This window comes from Chiloscyllium plagiosum, unplaced genomic scaffold, assembly GCF_037043375.1.
Source record: "Chiloscyllium plagiosum isolate Xiang-an unplaced genomic scaffold, Cpla_swu_hap1 HiC_scaffold_1, whole genome shotgun sequence".
NCBI classification, from domain to species: domain Eukaryota; kingdom Metazoa; phylum Chordata; class Chondrichthyes; order Orectolobiformes; family Hemiscylliidae; genus Chiloscyllium; species Chiloscyllium plagiosum.
Genome location: NW_028270139.1, coordinates 134,171,290 through 134,197,990, shown reverse-complemented (window position 1 = coordinate 134,197,990; position 26,701 = coordinate 134,171,290). Strand labels below are relative to the sequence as shown.

Genomic DNA, 26,701 nt, shown 5'->3' with positions numbered 1-26,701 from the left:
ATCTTTCTTCATAAGATATGCCCTCCAGTCCAGGCAGCATCCTGGTAAATCTCTTCTGAACCCTTCTAAAGCTTCCACATCCTTCCTACAATGAGGCGACCACAATATTTCAAGTGTGGTCGAACCAGGGCTCCACAGAGCTGCAGCATAACCTCACAGTTTTTAAACTCAATCCCCCTGCTAATGAAAGCCAACACACCATGTGCCTTCTTAATTACCCTATCAACTTGGGTGGGACCTTTGAGGGACCTATGGACATGGACCTCTAGATCCCTCTGCTCTTCGACACTGCCAAGAATCCTGCCTTTAATCCTGTATTCAAATTTGACTTTCCAAAATGAATCACTTCACACTTTTCCAATTCGAACTCCATCTGCCACTTATCAGCCCAGTCCTACATTCTGTCAATGTCTCGGTACAACCTACAACAGCCCTCCACACTATCCACATTCCATCAATGTTCATGTCATTGGCAAACATACTAACCCATCCTTCCACTTCCTCATCCAAGTTTTTTATAAAAATCACAAAGAGCACAGGTCCCAGACAGATTCCTGTGGAATACCAGTGGTCACCGAGCTCCAGGCGGAATACTTTTCATCTACTCTGTTTTCTATGGGCCAGCGAATTCTGTAACCAGACAGCCAAATGCCCCTGTATCCCATGCCTCCTTCCTTTCTGAATGAACCTGCCATGGAGAACCTAATCAAACGCCTTGTTAAACTTCATGTGCACCACATCCACTGCTCTACCTTCATCAATGTGTTTTGTCACATCCTCAAAGAATTCAATAAGGTTTGTGAGGCATGACATGCTCCTCACAAAGCTATGCTGACTATCTCTAAACAAACTATGGTTTTCCAAGCAATCATAAATCCTGTCTCTCAGAATCCTTTCCAATAATTTGCCCACCACAGATGTAACACTGACTGGTCTGTCATTCCCAGGATTATCCCTATTCCTTTTCTTGAATAACATTTGCCACCCTCCAATCATCTGGCACTACTCCAGTGGGCAGTGAGGACGCAAAGATCATTGCCAAAGGCGCAGCAATTTCTTCCCTTGCTTCCTATAGTAATCTTGGGTATATCCCGTCAGGCCCAATGGACTTATCTATCTTTATGTTTTTCAAAACTTTCAGCACATCCTCCTTCTTAACGTCAACCTTTTACAGCATATCAGCCTGTTTCATGCTGTCTTCACAAATGTCAAGGTCCCTCTCAGTAGTGAACACCGAAGCAAAGTATTCATTAAGGACCTCCCTATCTCCTCTGACTCCAGGCACAAGCTCCCTCCACTATCCCTGATCGGCCCTACCCTCACTCTGGCCATCCTCTTGTTCCTCATATAAGGATAGAATGTCTTAAGGTTTTCCTTCATCCTACCTGCCAAGACTTTTTCATTTCCCCTCTAATTCTCCGAAGTCCATTCTTCAGTTCCTTCCTGATTACCTTGTAACTCACTAGAGTCCTACCTGATCCTTGCCTCCTCACCCTTAAGTAAGCTTCCTTCTTCCTCTCGACTAGATGTTTCACATCCCTTATCACTCAAGGTTCCTTCACCCTATCAACCCTTCCTTGCCTCAGTGGGACATACCTATCCAGCATTATCAGCAAGTGCTCACTAAAACAACCTCCATATTTCTGTCATGCATTTCTCTGAGAACATATGTTCCCAATTTAGGTGCCCCAGTTCCTGCCTAATAGCATTGTAACTCCCCTTCCCCCAATTAAATACTTTCCCATACTGTTTGCTCTTATCCCTCTCCATGACTATAGTAAAGGCCAAGGAGTTGTGATCACTATCACTGAAATGCTCTCCAAGCAAGAGATCTGATGCCTGGCCTAGTTCGTTGCCAAGCACTAAATCCAATATGGTTGTTTTTAGTTCATTTTGTTCGTCAGTACTATCTAGAAAAAAAACAATGATACTATGATAAGATAAAACAAGCTAAGGACTACACTACAGAATGACACCAGCAGCATGGGTTCATTCCTTGTAAAGCCTGTGGTAGTTCACAGATTTCTATATTCTTGCCTTGACTGACACTTCATGTGGATGGTGCTCCTCAAGCTATATATCCTGTACCTCTAAAGGAGACAGATACCTATAGTCTTTTGTGGACTCTGGCTAATGGGGTGAGGTGTACCAAAACTACATCCTTAATTGAATATGTATCCATAAAATAATTAAGCTTTTAAAAAGAAAATGATGGATGACTTTTATCACATCAAATGCACAGTCAAAAGGGTTTAATTATAAATATCAAACAGTTGTCCTTCAGAACATTATGTGAATTCCATTCCACTCATTACTTCCTGTCTTGTAATATCGCAGCAAACATTACCCAGATAACCATAAACATGTGACAAAATAAATGAGAGCTGCGTTTATTTATAGCAAATGCCCTAACTGGGCAGTCTCACTGGGTATAGATCAGCAGAAGGTCTTCGATGATGCAAGAATGCTATGTATGTACAGTAACAAAAAGTTTTCTCATGTATTTTTTCCTGATTTTTAAAATTGCCTTGCAAAAAAATGATGTCAAAGGCAAGATAGCATCTACTGAAGCCCAAAAAAAAGATTTACTTGTGCAGGCAGAATGCATAACTTGGATTTAAAATGATTAGTTTGCATTTGTCTTCACTAACATGGATGCTATTAATGACACAGTGTGTACACAGGCAGGAAAGAAAGTCATTAGGATAAAAATTAATAGAGGAGATTCTTAAAAAGATAGACACTGTTCACAGAAACATACAGCACAGAACAGGCCTGTCGGTCATCGAGTCTCTGCCAATCTACACCAATCCCACTTTCTAGCATTTGGTCCATAGCTTAAATGTTTGACATTTCAAGTGTTTATCCACTGAGGTTTTCTGCCGCTACCCCCTCCCAGGCAGTGAATTACAGATTCCCACCATCCCAGGGAGAGAAAATTAAAATTATGCCCATCGTTACTGACCCTTCAATTAAAGAGAACAACTGCTTCATATCTTTCCTGTCCATGCCCCTCAATCTTTTACAACTCAAAAAAAAACAATCCAAGCCTATCCATATTTTGTTTGTAGCGAGAATGTTCCAACCCAGGCAATATCCTGGTGAATCTCCTCTGTACCCCCTCCAGTACAATCACATCCTTCCTACAATTTAACTACCTGAACTGCAAATAGTACTCTGCTGTGGTCTAACCAAAGGTTTGTTTAGCTCTAATAGAAATTCCCTGCTCTTATTATCTATGCCATGACTGATAAAAACAAGGGCCCCATATGCCTTCTTAAAAACCCTCTGATCCTGTCCGGCTCCTTTCAGGGATCTGTGTACAAGTACACCAAGATTCCTGTTCCTCTGAACTTCCTTGTGCCTTGCTATTCATTGAGTACTCCAAGTGTACCATCTCACTTTTCAGGATTAAATTCCATCTGCCCTTCTGACTGACCCATCTATAGTTTCATGTAACCCAAGAAGCTCTTCCCCATTATTAACCACCTTGCTAATCTGTAAACTCACTTATCATTTCCCCACATTCTCATCTACATTGTTATCTATAGCAAAAACAATAAAGGGACCCTGCCCTGATCTCTTGGTGTGCCACCAGACACTGGCCTCCAGTCTCACACAATGCCTTCTACCAGCACCATCCGTCTCCTATCATTAAGCTAATTGGGATCCAATTTGCCAAGTTACCCTGAATCCCACCTGCTTTTACTTGCTTCATCAGTCTCCCATGCGGGACCTTGTCAAACATTTCGCTGAAATCCACATAAACATCAACGGCACTATCCTCAAGTGTTTAAAATAAGAAAGTCATCTGGTTATTGGTTGTTATACTGAGAGAAGCAGGGGTGGAAGTTGACAGGTTATTCCAATCTTTCTTAGTTACGGTCATGCCAGAGGAGTGTCAACCCACCGACTCCCATAGCTACCTGGATTACACCTCTTCCCACCCTACCTCCTGCAAAAATGCCATCCCGTATTCCCAATTCTTCCGCCTCTGCTGCACCTGCTCCCAGGAGGACCAATTCCACCATAGAACACACCAGATGGCCTCCTTCTTTAGGATGGCCTCCAATGCATCTCTTCCACATCCCGCACCTCCGCCCTCAGACCCCACCCCTCCAACTGTAACAAGGACAGATCCCTCCTGGTGCTCACCTTCCACCCTACCAACCTACGCATAAACCACATCGTCTGCCAACATTTCCGCCACCTCCAAACGGACCCCACCACCTGAGATATATTTCCCTCCCCACCACTTTCCGCAAAGACCGTTCCCTCTGTGACTACCTGGTCAGGTCCACATCCCCCTCAACAACCCACCCTCCCATCCTGGCACCTTCCCCTGCCACCGCAGGAATTGCAAAACCTGGGCCCACACCTCCTCCCTCACCTCCATCCAAGGCCCAAAGGAGCCTTCCACATCCATCAAAGTTTTATCTGCACATCCACCAATGTCATTTATTGTATCCGTTGCTCCCGATGCAGTCTCCTCTACATTGGGGAGACTGGACGCCTCCTCGCAAAGCGCTCTAGGGAACATCTCCGGGACATCCGCATCAATCAACCCCACTGCTCTGGCCCAACATTTCAACTCCCCCTCCCACTCTGCCGAAGACATACAGATCCTGGGCCTCCTCCACTGCCACTCCCTCACCACTCGATGCCTGGAGGAAGCACGCCTCATCTTCCACCTCGGAACACTTCAACCCCAGGGCATCAATATGGACTTCACCAGTTTCCTCACTTCCCCTCCCCCCACCTTACCCCAGTTCCAACCTTCCAGCTCAGCACCGTCCCCATGACCTGTCCTACCTGCCTATCTTGCTTTCTATCTATCCACTCCACCCTCCTCTCTGACCTACCACCTTCATCCCCACCCCCATTCACCCATTGTACTCTTTGTTACCTTCCCCCACCCTCCTCTCGACCTATCACCTGCATCCCCACCCCCATTCACCTATTGTACTCTATTTTACTTTCTCCCCACCCCCACCCCCTCTCATTTATCTCTCCACCCTGCAGGCTCCGCCTCTATTCCTGATGAAGTGCTTTTGCCCGAAACATCGATCTTCCTGCTCCTTGGATGCTGCCTGACCTGCTGTGCTTTTCCAGCACCACTCTAATCCAGACTGTAAATATTATATGCCTGTTCAAAAAAGGAAGGATAAAGCTGGTAACTACAGGCCAGCCAATTCAACATCTGTGGGGGAGAAATTCTTACAATAGCACAATGGTTGGCATTGCTGCCTCACAGCGCCAGGGACCTGGGTTCAATTCCAGGCTTCGGTGACTGTCTATTTGGAGCTTGCACGTTCTCCCCATGTTTGCGTTGGTTTCCACCACGTGCTCCTGTTTTCTCACACAGTTGAAAGATGTGCAGGTTAGGTGGACTAGCCATACTAAATTGTCCATTGTTTCCAGGGATGTGCAAGGACTGGTGGATTAGCTATGGTAAATGTGGGGTTACAGATAAAGGGTGAAGAGATGGGTCTGGGTGAGATGCTGGTTGGAGGCTTGGTGCAGACTCGATAGGCCAAATGGCCACTATCTGCACATGAAGTAAATTCTATGAAGTAAACCACTGGAACCATGAAACATAAGTTTATAAATAAAACAGATTTACTAAAAGAGAATTATGTCTAACTAATGAAATTAAATGTAATGATATCAGAAGTAGGGTTAATGGGAGCAGTATGATTTATTTATGGACTTCAAATAGGCATTTAATAATGTACCAAAATATAGAGATGTTTGCAAATTCAAAGCCTATGGACTTAAATGGACTAATGGCTCCATAGATACAGAATGCTTAAAAAGCAGAGAGTGTGGTGAACTGTTGTTTTCAAACTGGAGAAAAAAGTGCTCAGGGAGAGTCCCCCAGAGATTGGTTTGAGATCACTGCTTTTTTTCCTTAAATTAACGAATTGTTGTATTAACAATGTAGGCTTGCAAATCCCAGACATAATTTCAAAGCTTGCAGATGATACAACTTAAGTATAGGAAAGGTTGAGGTACACAGTATCAGATTTCACCAGAAAACGGCGATTGCTGAAATGGTCGGACATGGGCAGAATTTTACAGTTCTCTGCTAGCAGTTTTGCAAGAACCGTAGCTTTGTAGCTAGTTACAACTGCTGCCGGAATGACTACTTTTTTCAGAAATCCTACGTATTTGAAGCATGTAGTGCATCAACTTGAGCTACCAAATCAAATGCAGACGTTCAAATGCAAAGCAAGTTTCTCATTATTCTGCCTTAATACTCCTGAGCCTCAAACTTATTCTTTTGTTTATTTAACCTATTTTTCAAAAAATATGTTATTACACACCTCTGGAGCAGACACCAGTCCAGGGGTAGAGACACTACCTTAACCTTGAATTCTTACAGCCGTGTCAGATTTTCAACACCTATTGTGCTTTGGCTTCCATGTTTGAGATTTCTGAGGTAGTCCCTAAAGGATTAGTCTAATTATAAAAAAGACTGATAAAAGTTCTCAAGGTACAAGCAATCGGAGGAGACTTTCAGACTCCAAGTTGAAATGCTAATGCTTTAGGATGTATATAGCTGTTATATTGGGTCTGTGGTAGCTAGAGGGGGAACCAACAAGAGACAAAAACATGTTTCACCTCATTTTCACTAATCAGTCTACCACACATACAGCTACCCATGACAGTATTGATAAGAATGACCACCATACAGTCTATGTAAAGATGAAGTCCCTTCTCCAATTTGTTGTGTGGCACTACCACCATTCTGGGAGAAAGTGAGCACTGCAGATGCTGGAGATTAGAGTCGAAGAGTGTGGTGCTGGAAAAGCACAGCCAGTCAGGCAGCATCCAAGGAGCAGGAGAATTATGCCCGAAACATCGATTATCCTGCTACTCGGATGCTGCCTGACGGGCTGTGCTTTTCCAGCACCACACTCTTCAACTACCACCATTCTAACTGGAATAGACTTCACACATATCTAGCAACTCAAGACTGGGCATCCACGAGATGCTGTGAGCAAATAGAATTATACTCCAACACAATCTGCAACTTCATGGCCTGGCAAGGCTTCTCACTCTATCATTACCATCAATACTGGGGAACAACCATGGTTCAATGATAAGTGCTGAAGGACATGCCAGGCATTCCTAAAATGAGGTGTCAATTTGGTAAAAGTACACAACAAACTACTTGCGTGCCAAATACCATAAGCAATCAACAGATCAGATCTAAGCTCTACAGTGTGACCACATTTGGATGTGAATGGTGGTGAACAATTAGACAATTCACTGGATGCAGCAGCTCCACAAATATCCCCATCCTTAATAACATGGGTCTCGAGGATGCTATGTGCTGACCATTTCCTGGTGGACTTATGGTCAAAGGTGTTTTCCTTTGCATATTTCTCCATGAGGGACTGGTGATATGGAATGGTCAACTACTTGGGTCATTCAGCGGCCAATCCCATCCTTCATATCACCGGGGACAGGAAGAACCTCAGTAATTAGTGACATTTGGTGTTTGCGTACACAGGGTCTACGCGCAGTTGATGCAGCCGTACATGAAGATGGCCATCAGAATGAGACATCCTTCATGTATGCCTGGGCAGTCTGTGCCACAACATGTTGTCCTTGAAGCAGCTGCAGGGGGATTTTGAGACTGTCACACATCTCCTTCGAGAATGTGTCTTTGTGGAGGAAGTCTGGAGAAAGAAGCAGTGATTTTTGTTGAGGTTCGTCCTGAGTAGCTCCATGATTCAGGACTCTGTGCTGTGTGGTCTGTTCCCTGGGACACACACCGAGACAGTCATGGTCCTCCAGTCACAGTCCATCACAATGAGTGTGGTTGGGTATGCTCTTCTTCCCCTTATCCAGAGCTTTATACATGGTGTGCCTGCAGACACAAGCTGTATTAGACCTCCAGATGAAGTGGAAGATGGCTCAAGTGACTGCAACAGTGCAGGTTTGGGGAGTGGGCCATACCTGCGCCACATGCAACAACAGAGAGTGCCTCACACCTGATGACCAGGTCTCCATCCACAATAGAGAGGGAACAGTGCTCTCAAAAGCACAGTCTCTTCACCAATGCAGCAGCTTCAAGTGCAGTGTGCTATATTTCTCTCCAGGTACTCCTCAGCCTTTGAACCTGGTTCCTGAGAAGCCAATTTCCGTGATCCCCTTCTCAGAAGTCAACTTCTCTCAGAATCCTCCTTGGTCACTTCTCACCAGCACCCTCTGCTCCTTGTAGCAGAGGAGACCGAGGGGAGGGGACATAATTGAGATGTGTGAAATGGTGATGGGCATTGACAAGGTAGACAGGAAAGAGCTTTTCCCCTTAATGGAGTGCAGAGAAAGGCAGGAAAGGCAGACTGGAAAATGGGATTAGAACAGAATAGTTAGATGGTTGTTTTTGATTGGCACAGACTCAAATACTGTGGCTAAAATAACAGGTCAGAGGCTAGGATAATGGGGAGGCAGTAGTCTAATTATTGCCAGAGTAGCAATCTGGAGACTCAAGTAATGTTATGGTTACGTGGGTTCAAATCCTGCCTTTCCAGATGGGGGAATTTGAATTAAATAAAAATCTAGAATTAAAAATCTAATGAACACCATGAGACAGTTATCGATAATCAGAAAAATACCCATCTGGTTTACTGATGTTCTTCAGGGAAGGAAACTGCCATCCTTACCTGGTCTGGCCCACATGTGGCTCCAGAGCCATAGCAATTTAGCTGACTCTCAACTGCCCTCTGGGCAATTAGGGATGGGCAATGAACACTGGCTTAGCCAGCAATACTCATATCCTGTGAAGGCATTCATGAAAAGACAAAGCCTGTGGGAATTCATCTGTGGATCTTCAAAACCTGTCCACAAGACACAACTCAGGAATGTGAAGGAATGTTTCCCAGTCATTTGGATGGATGCAGCTCCAACAACACTCAAGAAACTTGACACCATCCTGGAATAAGCAGCCGACTTGATTGGCACCACATCCACAAACAACCCGACACTCAGTAGCAGTGTACAACTAGACGCACTGCAGAAACTGACCAAGGCTCCTTCAACAGCATCTTCCAACTCCACAACCATGTCAATCTAGAAGGACAAGGGCAGCAGATACGGTGGCTCAGTGGTTAGCATTGTTGCCTCACATGGGTTCGATTCCGGCCTTGGGCGACTGTTTGTGTGGAGTTTGCACATTCGCCCCGTCTCTGTGTGGGTTTGCTCTGGTTTCTTCCCACAGTCCAAAGATGTGTAGCTCAGGTGAATTAGCCATGCTAAATTGCCCATAGTGTTAGGTGTATTAGTCAGAGGGAAATGGGTCTGGGTGGGTTAATCTTCAGAGGGTTGGTGTGGACTTGTTGGACTGAAGGGCCTGTTTCCACACTGTAGGGAATCAATCTAAGATACTTGCAAACATCATCAACTGCAAATTCCCCTCAAATCTACTCAACATTCTGATTTGGAAATAGATCATTCCTTCATTGTTATTCGGTCAAAATCCTGGATCTCCCTCCCTAACAGTACTTTGGGTGCAGCAAGGCCAAATGGACTGCATCAACAGTTCACCATCACATTCTCAATGGCAACTAGGGATAGTTAATAAATGCTGCACAAATATCAGAATGAGTTTCTTCAAGAATTCAGTTTAACTTTCAATCCACATTGGAACCTCTAATTTTCCTTAGGCACTTTCATACCAACAGTCTACTAATACTTGATTCAAGTTAAGATGTTCACAAATATCTAAGGAGAGTGCTGACAAAGAACAGCATTCTGGCTTGAAGGATGAGAAATCACAGTTATGAGGATAGATGGAGAAGTTGGGTTTGTTTTCCTTGGAATGGATATGGCTATGGGGAGATCTGATGGAAGTTTTCAATATCATGAAGGGTCTGGACATAGTAGATAGGGAGAAACATTGTCCCCGTAAGAGGATTAAGAACCAGACAACACAAACTTAAATGTACTTTTGCAAACGTAGTAAATACAAAACGAGAAAATATTTTTCATCAGGTGGTAAGGATCTGGAACTCACTGCCTAGAAGTGTGGTGGAGGTTCAATTGAGGCATTCAAGAGGGTAGAGGGGATTGTCTTTAATTTAAATAATGTGCAGGGTTACAGGAAAAAGCAGGATTAGCAGAACTTCAAAATGCTCAGAAAGCAGATACAGCTACAGTGGGCTGAATGGCTTCCTTCAGCACAATAGCAATTCAGTTATTTGGTTAATTATGTTGCCATATGGGGAAATCAAAGATGAAAACACAGCTTTATTCTGCTTCATGGTATGAAAGCAAGTGAATATCAAGAAGCTACTCAACTTTAAAATTTATCTGTAACTTTAAACTTGAAATGTAGTGCCACTTGTCATCACGAAAAATTTCAGAAATAATACTTCAAAGAATTCAAATTAATCTGTTTTGAAAGTACCTGCTGTTCAAACCACTGTCAGTCTTCTGTCCTCCATCATCCGTGAAATTATAGGTCCCTGTCATATTATCCAACTCTTCCGCATTCTCCCTTTTATAATGTAGTCCACTGACAAGAAAATCATTCAGTTGATTTACATTGAGAGTCTACACTCATTGTAAAAAATGTTTTGCTATATTTTATAAAGATTTTAACCATTATATTTATCCTGAGTATTTTTCCACATGATCATTTACTTTAGCTGAAGTATAATCTTGGTTGTAGCATAGGCTCCTAGGGGTAGAAAAGAAACAAAATCTGATTTAATCTCCTTCCCATTGTGAAAGAGCAAAAGTGTAAACCAAATTCACAAACCAAGACAATAAAACAAACAGATTCTTAAGAGGAACATCATATATTTCCGATTCCATGTAGACAGTTCTAAACTCAGCAAAGCTTCCCAGCATCATTAGAGATTGGAGACGGTAAGTGCCACTTCAGGCAAATGCTATAACTCTCCAAAACCTTTGCACTCCTCCATATCTAACCTGGTGTATTTCCCTCTTTATTCACTCCACCACTAATGTTGGTGCACTCAGCCACCAGGCCTAAGTTCTGGAATTTCCAACTGACAAATGAGGAACCTCAGTTACTACGTAGTTTGAAAAAGTTGAGATGGATACCTCCAGTGAAGAGAAAGTTGAGAGGAAATTTCATACCGATCTTCCAAAATATGAGGGGTCTGGACAGAGTAAAAAAGACAAAACAGCTTTCATTGGTGAAATGGTGTAGAACACGAGGTAACAGATCTAAGGGAACTGATAAAAGGAACAATGGCAGCATAAGGGAAAACTTACTCATGAGCTTCATATAGAGTCACAGAGTCATAGATATGTACAGCACGGAAACAGACCCTTCGGTCCAACTCGTCCATGCCGACCAGATATCCCAACCTAATCTAATCTCATTTGCCAGCACTTGGCCCATATCCCTCTAAACTCTTCCTATTCATATACCCATCCAGAGGCCTTTTAAATGTTGCAATTGTACCAGCCTCCACCACTTCCTCTGGCAGCCCATCCCACACATGCACCGCCCTCTGCGTGAAAAAGTTGCCTCTTAGTTCTCTTTCATATCTTTTCTCTCTCACTCTAAACCTATGCCCTCTAATTCTGGACTCCGCACCCCAGGGAAAAGACCTTGTCTATTTATTCTATCCATGCACTCATGATTTTATAAATCTCTATAAGGCTGCCCCTCAGCCTCCGACGCTCCAGGGAAAACAGTCCCTGCATATTCAACCTTTCCCTATAGCTCAAATCCTCCAACCCTGGCAATATCCTTGTAAACCTTTTCTGAACCCTTTCAGGTTTCACAACATCCTTCCAATAGGAAGGAGACCAGAATTGCATGCAATATTCCAAAAGCAACCTAACCAACATCCTGTTCAGCCACAGCATGACTTCCCAACTTCTGACTCAATACTTTGACCAATAAAGAAAAGCACAGTGGCTCAGTGGTTAGCACTGTTGCCTCACAGCGCCAGGGTCCCAGATTCAATTCCAGCCTTGGGCAACTGTCTGCGTGGAGTTTGCACATTCTCCCTGTGTCTGTGGGGTTTCCTCTGGGTACTCTGATTTCCTCCCACAATCCAAAGATGTGCAGGTCAGGTGAATTGGCCATGCTAAATTGTCCATAGTTGTTAGGTACATTAGTTAGAGGGAGGTGAATTACTCTTCGGAGGGTTGGTGTGGACTTGTTAGGCCGAAGGGCCTGTTTCCACAATGTAGGTAATCTAATGATACCAAATACCTTCTTCACTATCCTATCTACTTGTGACTCTACTTTCAAGGAATTATGAACCTGCACTCCCCAGGACCTTACCATTAAGTGTATAAGATCTGCTTTCCTAAAATGCTGCACCTCACATTTATCTAAATTAAACTCCATCTGCCACTTCTCAGCCCATTGGCCCATTTCATCAAGATCCCATTGTAATCTCAGGAAACCTTCTTTGCTATCCACTACCCCTCCAATTTTGGTGTCATCTGCAAACTTATTAACTACACCTCTTATGCTCACATCCAAATCATTTATATAAATCATGAAAAGTGGTGGACCAAGCACCAATCCTTGTGGCACTCCACTGGTCACAGGCCTCCAGTCTGAAAAACAACCCTCCACCACCACCCTCTCTGTCTTCTACTTTTGAGCCAGTTCTGAATCCAAATGGCTAGTTCTCCCTGTATTCCATGAGATCTAACCTTGCTAACCAGTCTCTCATGGGGAACCTTGTCAAACACCTTACTGAAGTCCATATAGATCATGTCTACCGCTCTGCCCTCATCAATCCTCTTTGTTACTTCTTCAAAAAACTCAATCAAATTTGTGAGACATGATTTCCCGCGCACAAAGTCATGCTGACTATCCCTAATCAGTCCTTGCCTTTCCAAATACATGTACATCCTGTCCCTCAGGATTCCTCCAACAACGTGCCCACCACCGATGTCAGGCTCACCGATCTATAGTTTCCGGGTTTGCCCTTACCACCTTGCTTGAATAGTGGCACCACGTTAGCCAACCTCAAGTCTTCCGGCACCTCACCTGTGACTATTGATGATACAAATATCTCAGCAAGAGGCTCAGCAATCACTTCCCTAGCTTCTCACAGAGATCTAGGGTACACCTGATCAGGTCCTGGGGATTTATCCACTTTTACACATTTCAGGACATCCAGCACTGCCTCCTCTGTAATATGGACATTTTTCAAGATGTCATATCTATTTCCCCATATTCTTTATCTTCTATGTCCTTTTCCACAGTAAACACCGATGCAAAATACTCATTTAGTAACTCTCCCATTTTCTGCGGCTCCACACAAAGGCCACCTTGCTGATCTTTTAGTGATTGGAATCGAGAATGCACAGGCAGAGTGTGGAAGCAAGGAAGTGCACAATTATCAGAAAAATATCCGGCAGGCTTAAGAGAAGACCAGGTGAGTGGCACTGGGTGAACTATTCCTTTGGAATCTCAGCATACACAAGATTGGCCTTCTGTACTGAAACCATTCTGTGATTTGGTATACATCTCTGTTTCTATCATTCTCTCTCTCTCACTCACACACACACACAGATTTTATTAATTTTTTTAAAAAAACGTATGTATTCATCCAAGTTTTCAATCACTTGTCTCAATTTCTCTTTCTTTAGCTCGGGGTCAGATTTATAGCTCTTGAAATTCTGGTCACTGAGATAGAAGTGGGGCAAGATCTTGGAGAGATCTGAAAGGCAGAATGGAAATTTAAATTCTAGGTGTTAGTGATCCATCAGCCAATATAGGTCAGTGATTATATAAGTAATGGGTGAGTGGAATTTGGTGCAAGATATTAGATTTGGTCTTCCTGATGGTTTTTGTCTCACCCATGACTTGATACTGCAGGGATCATCACACAAATGTTGAGACATTGAGAAAAGCAGTGGATGAGCTAGATAACCTCAGCTTGCATGTGGAATCTGGCCTCACTGCTCCAGATGAAAGGATCAAAGAAGATGATCATTTGGTACTTCAGAAGTAATGGGTACAAGGTAGGAAGAGAAGCCCACGTTCAAGGACTTCGGAGGCAAAACAAATTGAGATTGGAACTAGAGTAGCAGTTTGTAAAGATGACCTTTGAAGAGTCGACTTAACAAAGGGTAGCTTGATTTTATTTTCTAACAGCTTCAACAAAATGCAAAAGTCGTTGGGCAGCCAAACCGATCATGTCATGTTCTCACCAAATGATTAAGTGAATATTAACCCTTTAAAGTAATGTTAACCCAACCTGCACTGAAAAAAGGTCACTGAACTCAAAATGTTAACTCCGATTTCTCTCCACAATTGTTGCTGGACCTGCTGAGATGTTCCAGCAATTTCTGTTTTTGTTAACCATATGATGCACTTTCCCAAAGCAAAAATCAGTAACATTTGGAAAGAATCTCCTGGTCTGCTAGAGCTCCATTTTGAAATATGGAAGGCAAGACCAACCAATGTGTGTTAAGTACAAGTTGCACTGGTTTTTATTTCTGGGTTCTGGGAGCACTTCTCCACCTCCATCTCAATCAGCAATAAAGTTGGAGAGGCTTCCATTCTCTGAGGACCTGGCTACTGAACTGGGCCATCCCTTACAACTTGACCTGCAACTTCACATCAAGGATGAAAACAATGCAGCCAGTGGCTGTCAAAATCATGGTTGAAGAGATTCTGACTTGAGTAAGTGAAGAATGAGACACTGTGGAAGGACTTTGGATGCTGTCCTGGAGGAACTGATGGAGAAGGTTGAAAGGAGACAACTTATCCTGTAACCACGGCTGGGCAAGGAAAACAGGCTATCCAGTCACAAAAGCAGAGACGTTGGAGCACGGGAAGAGCTCTAGGAGTTGACCATGGAATCGAGACTAGAGGACTTCACTATAATGACACAAGTTCACTAACCTCACACAAGTGATCATGGTGAGTGAGTGCAACCAACTGCAACATTAGCCTCAGGCACTGATCAAATGACTGCATCCACATCATTCACCTAACAACCACTCTCAACCAGACTTCATATTTAACATTCATATGCTTCACCTCATCCCAATGCTCTTTGCACTGCTGCTAGCCCTATACCCACATCACATGGTTTGTCACTGCCAGCTATTCAACCACATCAGCTAAACAGAGTCTTAGTAATACATGGCATACAAATGGATCTAACCCAAACAGGACAGACATGTTTTCATGTCCTAACTCCTATACAAGAAATGATGCTGACCATTATTGGGACACCCATTGCCAAGGCCATGGCTAGGAGCAGGGCTGAAACCATCTTAGATGATGGTGCCTTCATTCTGAAGGCCCATTTCTCCCTCTTCCCACAGTCTCTTCTGATTTACAAGCAGATGGTGAAGCATGCATCTCTTCCCTTCCCTCCCATCTTGGTCATCCTCAATCACTTCTCACCTTGCATTTTTTTCTCATTCAGATATCCAGGAGACGCACCATGCAGGCAGTGGACCAACACCAAGAACAGACTGAAGGTCAGAGTGATAAGGACGACACAGCACTGTCATTTGATTAAAAAGTCATGATCACCAGCTCAGCAAATGACACAGATATAGTTTAAAGGCTAGATTAGCAGCAGAATCTGCAGATGGTGTGATACCAGGCACAGGGGTAACTAGATTACTAGTGCAAGTGCAGGATAAATTGGTGCAAACTCGATGGGCTGAAGGATCTCTTCTATGCTGTTTGACTCTATGAAGTTGCAAGGTGCCTACTCAGCAGAGAGTGAAGTCCCACCTCCGAATCCAATGCATCACCCTCAGACGTTTCCACCACCTATAATCAGACCTCACCACCAAAAAGATATTTTCTTTCTGACCCCTGTCCACTTTCTGCAGAGACCTTTCATTCTGCAACTCCCTCTCCAACTCTACACTTCCCACCACCTTCTCCACCACACCCGGCACCTTTCCCGATAACTGCAAGAAGTGCAACACCTGCCCCTATACCTCCCCTCTTACCTGCATCCAAGGCCCGAAACAATCCTTCCAGGTCTGAGAGATTCACCTGTACTTCATCCAACCTCTTCTATTGTATCCATTGCTCCCGAGGTGGTCTTCTCTAGGAAGACCAAATGCAGACCCACGGACCGGTTCGGGGAGCATCTACGCTCTGTATGCATCAACCAACCCAACCATCCAATTGCCAACCATTTTAATTCCCCCTCCCACTCCCCTGGAGATATGTTTTTCCTTGGCCTCCTCCCCATCAGAGTGAGGCCAAAAGTAAATTGGAGAAACAACACGTTATTGGGAGTTTACAGCCCAATGGTCTCAAAATTGACTTCACCTGTTTCAAAATTCCACTCCCCCAGCCTTATCCCATATCCAGCCCTCATTGACTTGACCTTACACATCCATCTTCCCACTCACCTATCTGCTCCACCCTTCCCAATCACAATAACTCCCTAACTGTATTCACCTATCACTATCCCACCTAACCTTCCCTTAGCCCCAACCACAACCCCCCGCTCCCCCCTTTCCTCTATTTACTACTGGGCTCCCCTCCCCCTCCCCAGTCCTGAAGAAGGGTTTCAGCTCAAAACGTTGACTTCCCTGCTCCTTGGGTGCTGTTGAGAATGTGGTTCTGGAAAAGCACAGCAGGTCAACCAGCATCCGAGGAGCAGGAGAATCGATGTTTCAGGCATTCCTGATGAAGGGCTTATGCCCGAAACATCGACTCTCCTGCTCCTCGGATGCTGCCTCACCTGTTGTGCTTTTCCAGCACCACACTCTCAACTCTAATCTCCAGCATCTGCAGTGCTGACTTTCTCCCTGCTCCTCGGATGCTGTCTGACCTGTTGTATTTTGCAGCTTCACATCTACTGGATTCCAGTATCTGCAGTCCTTCCTGTCTCCAAGAGAGTGATGTCTACATGGGATCTGCTGTGGTGAATGTACTTACTGTACCAGTAGTTCTGAGGGAAGCCAGCCCTGTAATCAGAATAGCCAGAAATCACTAAGGAAGTTGCTGCTTAGTGTAGGAATAGCGAGCATAATGAACAAAAGAAGGAAGGAAAGTTAGTTAACCACTGACAAGGCCTTGACCTGGGGGTTACTGATATCGGGGAGGGGCAAGAACTGGAGTGAGAAATGGTTTCCCTCTGGAATTAAGAATCTAATGATGAGCGTTAATCAATTGTCAATTGTTAGGAAAAAACCCATCTGATTCACTAATGTCCTTTAAGGAAGGAAACTGCTGCCTTTACCTACCTCCATGTGACTCAACAGTTGATTCTTAACTGCCCTCAGGGCAGCTGGGAAGGACAATAAATGCTGGCCAATCCAGGGATGCCCTCATTCTGCGAATGAGATTTTTTTAAAAAAAGCTGCCTAGTTAAAAGGTTCTAACTTTGCCTATTTGAAGAAAACACAGTAACTGTCAGCCCACAAATCTGTGTGAGGTGAACTCTATGAATGAGGCACCAGTGGGCTGCTGAATTATTAGAGCTTGACATAGCATGAATGAACATTTTCAGTAGAGGATCCAAACTACAGTGGAAGGACAGGGGTAGTGTGTAGCACAGTCATTACTATTTCTTACAAAACATTATGGATGTAGCTTTAATGGATGTTCTATAAAAGTGTTCTATAAAAATATATCTTTGCTGTAGAACACAGAGACATCCTGGTGTAATTACATATTTACCCCAACCACCACAGTGAGATTTGGGCATTATTGGCAGAGTTGGCTCATATCCAACTGGCGTTGACACCACCTGCATGTCTGGAGTCACACGTGGACCAAGTAAGAATGGCAGATTGTATTCAATAAAGAATATTAATGAATGAAGAGGGATTTTACGAAAGTTGATGATAGTTTCAAAGTTACCATTAGAGACTAGTTTTCGATTCCAGACATTTTTAAAACTGAAGTAAAGTTGCACAAGCTGCATCCCTTGGGCCTTAGCCAACATCCTTGGAAAACTTGTCCAACAACACTGTCAGAGCTGAAAATGCGTTGCTAGGAAAGCGCAGCAGGTCAGGCAGTATCCAAGGAGCAGGAGAATCGACGTTTCGGGCATGAGCTCTTCTTCAGGAATGAGGCTTTCTCCAATAACACTGTCATGCCATCTCCCCAATAGTAGCAGACATTAAATTTCATAAACGTTTAACCTGTGGTATACATGTTACGCACAGAACAAGTTAATGTTAGGAGAAGAAAATCAATCATTAAATGGAGACAATACTGTGGAGTAATGAGTGAGGATGTGCAGATAGTGCTAGCCCCAGGAATGTGTAGCACCCTCTAAAATGTCCGATACTTGGGAGTCTTTGTACTAGATGGGAGTGAGAGCTGTAGTTCTTTTTAAAGGTTTGCACTCCATCCGTCCTGACACAAATTCACAAAGGTTTTAAAGGAATAGAAAATTCACAGGAAAAATGCAATTCAGGAAAGGATTTTAAGTACATGGCCTTGATTTTGCAGTAAGAGGTTATTTCTGAGTCAATTTAATAACTTCCTCAGCAGACTACATGAGCATCATTAAATTCAGGAGTTGGAAAACTGCTGCCTAAGTTGCTTGTGATGCTTCTCCACAAGCTTTGCTACACTGCTCAACAAGAGATTCAGAATGCAAAGATACAAAAGGTGTGAATAGGGAGAAGCTAAATAGGCTGGGGCTATTTTCACTGGAGCATTGGAGGCCAAGGGATGTTTATAAAATCATGAGGGGCATGGATAGGGTAAATAGACAAGGTCTTTTCCATGGGGTGGGAGAGGCAAAATCTAGAGGGCATAGGTTTAAGGTGAGAGGGAAAAGATTTAAAGAAAGAAACTGAGGTGCAACTTTTTCATGCAGAGGGTGATACGTGTATGGAATGAGCTGTCAGAGAAAGTGTTGGAGGCTGGTACAATTACATTTAAAAGGCATCTGGATGGATATATGATTAGGGAGAATTTATAGGGACATGGCCAAATGCTGGCAAACGGGACTAGATTCATTTAGGATATCTGGTCACCATGGGTGAGTTGGACCGAAGGGTCTGTTTCCGTGCTGCATATCTCCATGACAGACTGAGAGAAGAAATCAGGGCTTTTCCATTCATATGTAAATAATTTTTTTAAATGATAGGATAAGTCTTAATATGGAAGTGCATTTTAAGAGCCAGGGAAGTTGTTGGGGAGATGTTGAGTCACATTCCTCCTGACTTTAATTATCACAAAATATCTTCTAAACTTTTTTACCTTTATCTTTGCCTCTTTTTCTTATCCTCTTTTACTTCAGTAAAAGCAGTAGAGAGCAGGAGAGTTCAGCCTCAGTTTTGGTGTGTACTACTGGTGGAAGCAATCATCTTGTGGTATTAGCATTGAACTGTTAATCCAGAGACCCAAGTAATGTTCTGGGACCTGGGTTTGAACGCTGCCACAGCAGATGGTGGCATTTGATTCCAATAAAAATCTGGAATTAAGAGTTTAATGACGACCACAGATCCATTAATCGATTGTTCAGAAAATCCCACTTGGTTCACTGATGCCTTTTAGGAAAAGAAATTGCCATCCCTACCTGGTCTGGCCTATATTGGACTCCAGACGCACAATGTAATTGACTGTTAACCACCTTCTGTGCAATTACAGATAGGTAATAAATGTTGGCCTGGCTGGTGACACCATCACCCCATGAAAGAACAAAAAAAATCCTTAAGTTTCAGGTATTCATCATTTCAAAGAAGAAAAATAGCTCAGCTGTATCTCACTGACCTTCAATGGTACCATCAGTGGTGTTCTCCTCAAGTCACTATCAACATATTGGAGCACTACTGACCATTAGAGTCATAGAGATGTACAGCACGGAAACAGACCCTTCGGGCCAACTTGTCCATGTCGACCAGATATCTTAACCTGATCTAGTCCCACTTGCCAGCACTGGGCCCATATCTCTCCAAAACCTTTCTATTCAGATACCTTTTAAATATTGTAATTGCACCAGCCTCCACCACATCCTCTGGCAGCTCATTCCATACACGCATCAGCCTCTCCATGAAAAAGTTGCCCCTTAGGTCCCTTTTATATCTTTCCCCTCTCACCCTAAACGCATGCCCTCTAGTTCTGGATTCCCCCACACCGGGAAAAAGATTTTATCTATTTATCCTATCCATGCCCCTCATGATTTTATAAAACTCTTATCTATAAGGTCACCCGTCAGCCTTCGGCGCTCCGGGGAAAGCAGTCACAGTCTATTCAGCCTCTCCCTACAGGGGTATATCCTGGCAACATCTTTGCAAATCTTTTCTGAACTCTTTCAAGTTTGACAACATCCTTCCAATTGGAAGGAGACCAGAACTGCAAGCAGTATTCCCAAAGTGGCCTAAACAACATCCTGTTCAGCTGCAACATGACCTCCCAACTCCACTGCGACTCCACTTTCAAGGAGCTATGAACCTGCACTCTAAGGTCTCTTTGTTCAGCAACATTCCCTAGGACCTTACCATTAAGTGTATAAGTCCTACTAAGATTGGCTTTCCCAAAATGTAACACCTCACATTTATCTGAATTAAACTCCATCTGCCACTCCTCAGCCCATTGGCCCATTTGATCTAGATCCCATTGTAATCTGAGGTAACCTTTTTCGCTGTCCACTACACCTCCAGTTTTGGAGTGATCTGCAAACTTACTAACTGTATGTCCTATGTTCATATCCAAACCATTTATATAAATTACGAGAAGTAGTGGACCCAGTACCAATCCTTGTGGCACTCCACTGGTCACTGGGCCTCCAGTCTGAAAAACAACCCTCCACCACCACCCTCTGTCTTCTACCTTTGAGCCAGTTCTGTATCCAAATGGCTAGTTCTCCCTGTATTCCATGGCTGGATCTATCATATCAACACTGTGGGTATTATAGTAGGGCAGAGGTTATGTACATTGCAATGAATAGCTAAGCTCCCAAACCATCAAAATCTAACCATCCATCCATACATGGGAGTACATATGAAATAAGAGAAATAGGCTAACTAACCCTTCCAACCTGTCCTGCCATTCAACAGGACCATAGCTGATCTGATTGCCTCTTCTTTCTTATATTCTCATCATGTGACTAGATGGGTACAACTGCAACAACATTAAGAAGTTCAACATTGTTTGAGGCAAAGTGGCTCTCATTATTTTGTGGCTGCAACATGCACAATGTAAAGAACACACTGTAGCAACTTACTGCCAGTTCACAGTCACTGCAGCAACTTACTGGAACTATGCTGTCATTCCTTCACCCTCACAGTGTCAAAGGCCTGAAATTTCTCTTCCTAACAGCACTGTGGGTGTCCTTGTACACCAAGGACTGCAGTAATTTAAAATGGCAGCTCCCTACCACCTTCTCCAGAGCAACTGGGGATAGTAATAAATGCTCACTCGGTCAGTGCTTCCCACATCCCATGAACTAATAAAAATTTAGGAAGATTACATTGTCATTCTTAATACAAAATAGCCATCTCACCTGAGTCACAAAGGTGTGCAAGTCCCATTCCAGAACCTGGAGCACAAAGTTTAGCTTGACATTTTTGTGCAACACAAGGGGAGTACTGCACTGTTGGAGGTGCCAACTTTCATAAGAGGCATCTTAAATAGTTGCAAAAAATTCTAAGACACTACATTAAAGAACAAGGAAAATCTCTGGAGTGTTTTCACCAATGTTTATTCCTCACCCAACAACACTGAATCAGGCTGGCTGACCAATATCATACTTCTCTCTGGAACACTGCTGTGCACAACTTGGTTGCCCTGTTACCAACACTACAACCAACAGTAATTACACTTCAAAAAGTGCTTCCTTGATTATATTGATGTTATGAAAGACTTCATTTTAAATGCAAGTTCTCTCTCCCTTTCCCCTTCCATTGTCTGTCAATTTTTTTTATCACTGTAAAAGGACAGACACAGTAATATCTTGGAAATATGATCATTTCAAAGTTCCAGTCCAAGTCACACACTATCCCAAATTGGATAGCTCAGCGAGACAATATCCTGGAATTCCCTACCCATTATCATGAGGGCCGTATCACCACAGTTCAAGATGAAAGACCACCACCACCCTTTTAAGGGAGCTCATCGTGGGCATTAAATGTAATCTTGTGAACAATGAAGATAATTGACCCTCAACCAATATCTGCAGTCAGGATTTCTACCTTATATGCGCCTCTGAGCACTGAATAAAAAGCATCATTGGGCTTCACTATGACAATGACCACCATGGAAATATGCTAAACTTTTCTGGCTCAGATCACAGATGGGGATATTGGATTTTATGAGTGGGAGCAGAGGCAATCGTACACAAGTGATCCTGGAGGCCATGGCATCATGCACATTCTGGCCCCAATGCAGTCATTTTACAAGAAAAATCATTGAGATAAAAGTAAGGAATTGCGATGAAATGAAACTTCATCTAATTAGGGACTACTGTGCCATCCAGTTCTTTAAATATATAAACCGTTAATTGTCAGCTATTGGAAGGCAAAACAGATAATTAACAAAAGTTCTTACCTTTTAATATAGTTCTTGCCATACAGAATCTGCTGCAGCAAAGTGACTATTGCAAAAGAACAAATAAATATGAAAAACAGGGTTCTGTTTCCCAACAGATCTCTTCCAGAGGGATCTGAATACATATCTCTCGGAGGGAGAGGGTAGTGGGTGAGTGCTGGTGTCTCTCTGGTCTTGTTTCAAGCCCTCTCCTGGGAAATCTCCGATTTGCAGTAGTTGTACCCAGTATATATTTCTAAAGAGCAGCCGTTTTTTCTACTGTTCCAGCGAAACCGAGGCGCCGCTCTGCGTTCAATTAAGTCCCATCAATCGCCCAACTCTGTGATTCTGTCCGTTCGCCCTTGAAATCCGTTGTCGCAGATGACTGAATCTTCTTAAAGCTGTGAAACCGCCAATTTTAAAGAGAAATAAGTTCCTCCTACTTTTGTAATAAGATTAAAATCGCAAAAGAAAATATATTCTTGACGTTTCAACTAAACAAAGCAACACAAATTAACAGATTTAAAAGAGGTAGGAATATATGCTTCGGGTGTAAGGTTTTAATTGTAAACTTAATCGAGAGAGGCAGTTCCAGGACAGAAAGCGGTCGCTCGGAAACATTGTTTTATTTTCAGATGCTGCTGTGCTGCCGGTCTCCAGCAGCGTCTCCAGATGCCCCCCAAACACACACAGGCTCTCGCTGCAGAATGACCTCCAGCCGCTCCACAATTCAACTGCTCAATCCAACCTGCAACAACATGCAAACAGACTCCAGTTACTTACCCCGCCAAATAAAACCGTATGCGGATATTAACATTTAAAAATAAGCGTTTAAAAATGATAAACCAGTCCACAGTTGCAATCGAGTGAGCTTCTGTATCTCGTTTCACATTGCGCTGCCTTTCCGGTTTGCTCGCCACTGCGTTTTCGATCGAAAGCCCTCAGTCTCCCTCAGAATAATAAACAAGGTCACTAGCGCATCTCGTCAAGGACAGAGATTAGCTCCCCTTTCTAACACACACACGTCCACCGATTCCACAGCCACACATGTATTCCAGTTGGGCCAACTATTTAATTGGTATACAAATTAGCATATTTTAAATTTGCTTCCACCATGCCACCAAAAATAACGGCGAACGATTACAAATGATCTCCAAAAAAAAAATCCAGGATGCTCAAGTATTAAATGCTCACAGAACACTGTCATAAATTAAACGTTTGAATTATGCAGCACTAAATATGCATGAATGTGCTACAAAGCATGGGAGTTTACGAATGACTGTTGTTGGCGTTAGTATACTCCACATCATGAAATTCCATTTCTTGTTCCTGCAATATTATTGAAGTGGAAGTAGTATTTGTAGATATCTGACATCTCTCTACACGATTTGGAGGTGCAGATATTGGACTGGGGTGTACAAAGTTAAAAATCACACAACGCCAAGTTATAGTCCAACAGGTTTATTTGGAAGTACTAGCTTTCGGAGCGCTGCTCTAGTTGTCACCCACCTGATGAAGGAGCAGCGCTCCAAAAGCTAGTGCTTCCAAATAAACCTGTTGGACTATAACCTGGTCATAGAGGTGTACAGCACGGAAACAGACCCTTCGGTTCAACCCATCCATGCCAACCAGATATCCCAACCCAATCTAGTCCCACCTGCCAGCACCCGGCCCATATCCCTCCAAATCCTTCCTATTCATATACCCATCCAGATGCTTTTTAAATGTTGCAATCATACTAACCTCCACCACTTCTTCTGGCAGCTCATTCCATACACATATCAGCCTCTGCGTGAAAAAGCTGCCCCTTAGGTCTCTTATATTTTTCTCCTCTCATCCTAAACTTATGCCTTCTAATTCTGGACTCCTCCACCCAGGGAAGAAACTTTGTCCATTTATACTATCCATGCCTCTCATGATTTTATAAACATCTATAAGGTCATCCCTCAGTGTCCAACACTCCAGGGAAAACAGCCCCAGCATATTCAACCTCTCCCTATAGCTCAAATTCTCCAACCCTGGCAACATCCTTGTAAATCTTTTCTGAACCCTTTCAAGTTTCACAACATCCTTCCAATAGGAAGGAGACCAGAAGTGTACGCAATATTCCAAAAGTGGCCTAACCAATGTCCTGTACAGCCACAACATGACCCCACAACTCTTGTACTCAATACTCTGACCAATAAAGGAAAACATACCAAACGCCTTCTTCACTATCCTATCTACCTGCAACTCCACTTGGAAGGAGCTTTGAACCAACACTCCAAGGTCTCTTTGTTCAGCAACACTCCCTAGGACCTTACCATTAAGTGTGTAAGTCCTGCTAAGATTTGCTTTCCCAAAATGCAGCACCTCGCATTTAACTAAATTAATCTCCATCTGCCACTTCTCAGCATACTGGACCATCTGATCAAGATACCATTGTAATCTAAGGTAACCTTCTTCGCTGTCCACTGCATCTCCAATTTTGGTGTCATCTGCAAACTTACTAATTATACCTCTTATGCTCATATCCAAATCATTTATATAAATGATGAAAAGTAGAGGTCCCAGCACCAATCCTTGTGGCACTCCACTGGTCACAGGCCTCCAGTCTGAAAAACAACCCTCCATCATCACCCTCTGTCTTCTACGTTTGAGCCAGTTCTGTATCCAAATAGCTAGTTCTCCCTGTATTCCATGAGATCTAACCTTGCTAACCAGTCTGCCATGGGGAACCTCATCAAATGCCTTACTGAAGTCCGTATAGATCACATCCACTGCTTTGCCCTCATCAATCCTCTTTGTTACTTCTTCAAAAAACTTAATCAAATTTGTGAGACATGGTTTCCCACTCATTGACTATCCCTCAGATGGCAACGAAACAGACTACAGATGGGAGGTGAAAGACCTGAAAAAATGGTGTACTGAGAACAACCTAGCTCTCAATGCCGGCAAAACCAAGAAATTCATTATTGACTTTCAGTGGGATATTGCTCATGCTCCCCTACACATTAACAGCATAAAGGTGGAATGAGTGGAGAGTGTCAAACTCCTGGAAGTGGTCATTCACAACAAGCCTTCATGTGGACGCACTGGTTACAAAGGCCCAACATCTCATTTTCCTCAGGCAGCTGAGGAAATTTGGCATGACGGCGAATACCCTTGCCAATGTTCATAGGTGCACCATCGAGAGCATTCTATCTGGATGTATCACTACCTGGTATGGCAACTGTACCATTCAAGATCGGAGATGGTTACAAAGAACGATGAACTCAGCCCGGACAATCACAAAACCAACCTCCCATCTATAGAATCCATCTACCAAGCCCGCTTCAAGAAAAGACCGCCAGCATTCTCAAAGATCCATCCCACCAGACAAAGCTATTCACTGTATCTTGGTACACGTGACAATAAATTCAATTCAATTCAATTCAATTCAATAATCAGTCCTTGCCTTTCCAAATACATGTACATCTTGTCCCTCATGATTCTCTCCAACAACTTGCCCACCACCGACATTAGGCTCACTGGATTATTGTTCCCTGCCTTGTCATTACCACCCTTTTTAAACAGTGGCACCACATTAGCCAACCTCCAGTGTTCCGGCACCTCATCTGTGACTAACGATGATACAAATTTGTTGTGTGATTTTTAACTTTGTATATCTCTACATGCCTAACTAAAAACAAGGCAAGGACAACAGGGCACTCATGAAGGTTGTGAATAAACAATGCCGCGGCTGTTTAGCTCATCATGTTTGCACTAACTATTAACGTTCCCTTTAAGTTCTGAGGGTCTGCGCATGCCGATCGGCACTGACTGCCGGTTTCGGAAATTGCTGCCCCGTGCGGACTTCAAAGGTTCTGACAGACCAAAACAAAACCAGACGAAACGTTCAGCTATCCAGCAAGCATTATAGTTTAATACTATGCTCCTGTTTTGTCCTGTATCTTTGCATATTATTTCTATTCAAATATTCATGTAATGATCTCTTAAAAGCCTCAATTTAATCTGCCTCCACCTCACTTTTACATTCTAACTACTTATTATGTGAAAAAGACTTTTTTCGTATCATATTTGCTAGTTTGCAAATCACTTTAAATCTGTGCCCTCTTAATTCAAACCTTTCACAAACAGAAACAGTTTCGTCCTCTCTCCTCTATCCAGTCCCCTCATGATTTAGAATTTTTTTATCAGATCTCCTCTTAGCCTTTTGCTCTCCAAAAAGAACAGTATCACTCTCTCCAGTCTATTCTCATAACTGAAGTTTCTCATCCCTAGAACTAT

At 43.2% G+C, this 26,701-nt stretch overlaps 1 protein-coding gene across 6 annotated transcripts in view; it reads right to left on the bottom strand.

The window, feature by feature from the left end:
- Positions 1-23,536, bottom strand: part of st8sia5 (ST8 alpha-N-acetyl-neuraminide alpha-2,8-sialyltransferase 5) — a 60,714-nt gene extending 37,178 nt beyond the window's left edge. Inside the window, exons 1-3 of one of the 6 annotated variants that reach the window (XM_087990947.1) lie at positions 23,216-23,536; positions 22,454-22,833; positions 10,418-10,525 (exon numbers count right to left, since the gene is read on the bottom strand). In XM_087990947.1, coding sequence (XP_087847073.1) covers positions 10,418-10,525; positions 22,454-22,578 — 233 coding nt within the window. In that variant the 5' untranslated portion in view covers positions 22,579-22,833; positions 23,216-23,536. Of the gene's footprint in view, positions 1-10,417; positions 10,526-10,612; positions 10,660-22,453; positions 23,189-23,215 lie in introns of those variants that run through there. The other 5 variants (XM_043714563.2, XM_043714730.2, XM_043714812.2 and 2 more) reach the window with 5 other exon arrangements.
- Between the last annotated feature and the right edge of the window lie 3,165 nt (positions 23,537-26,701).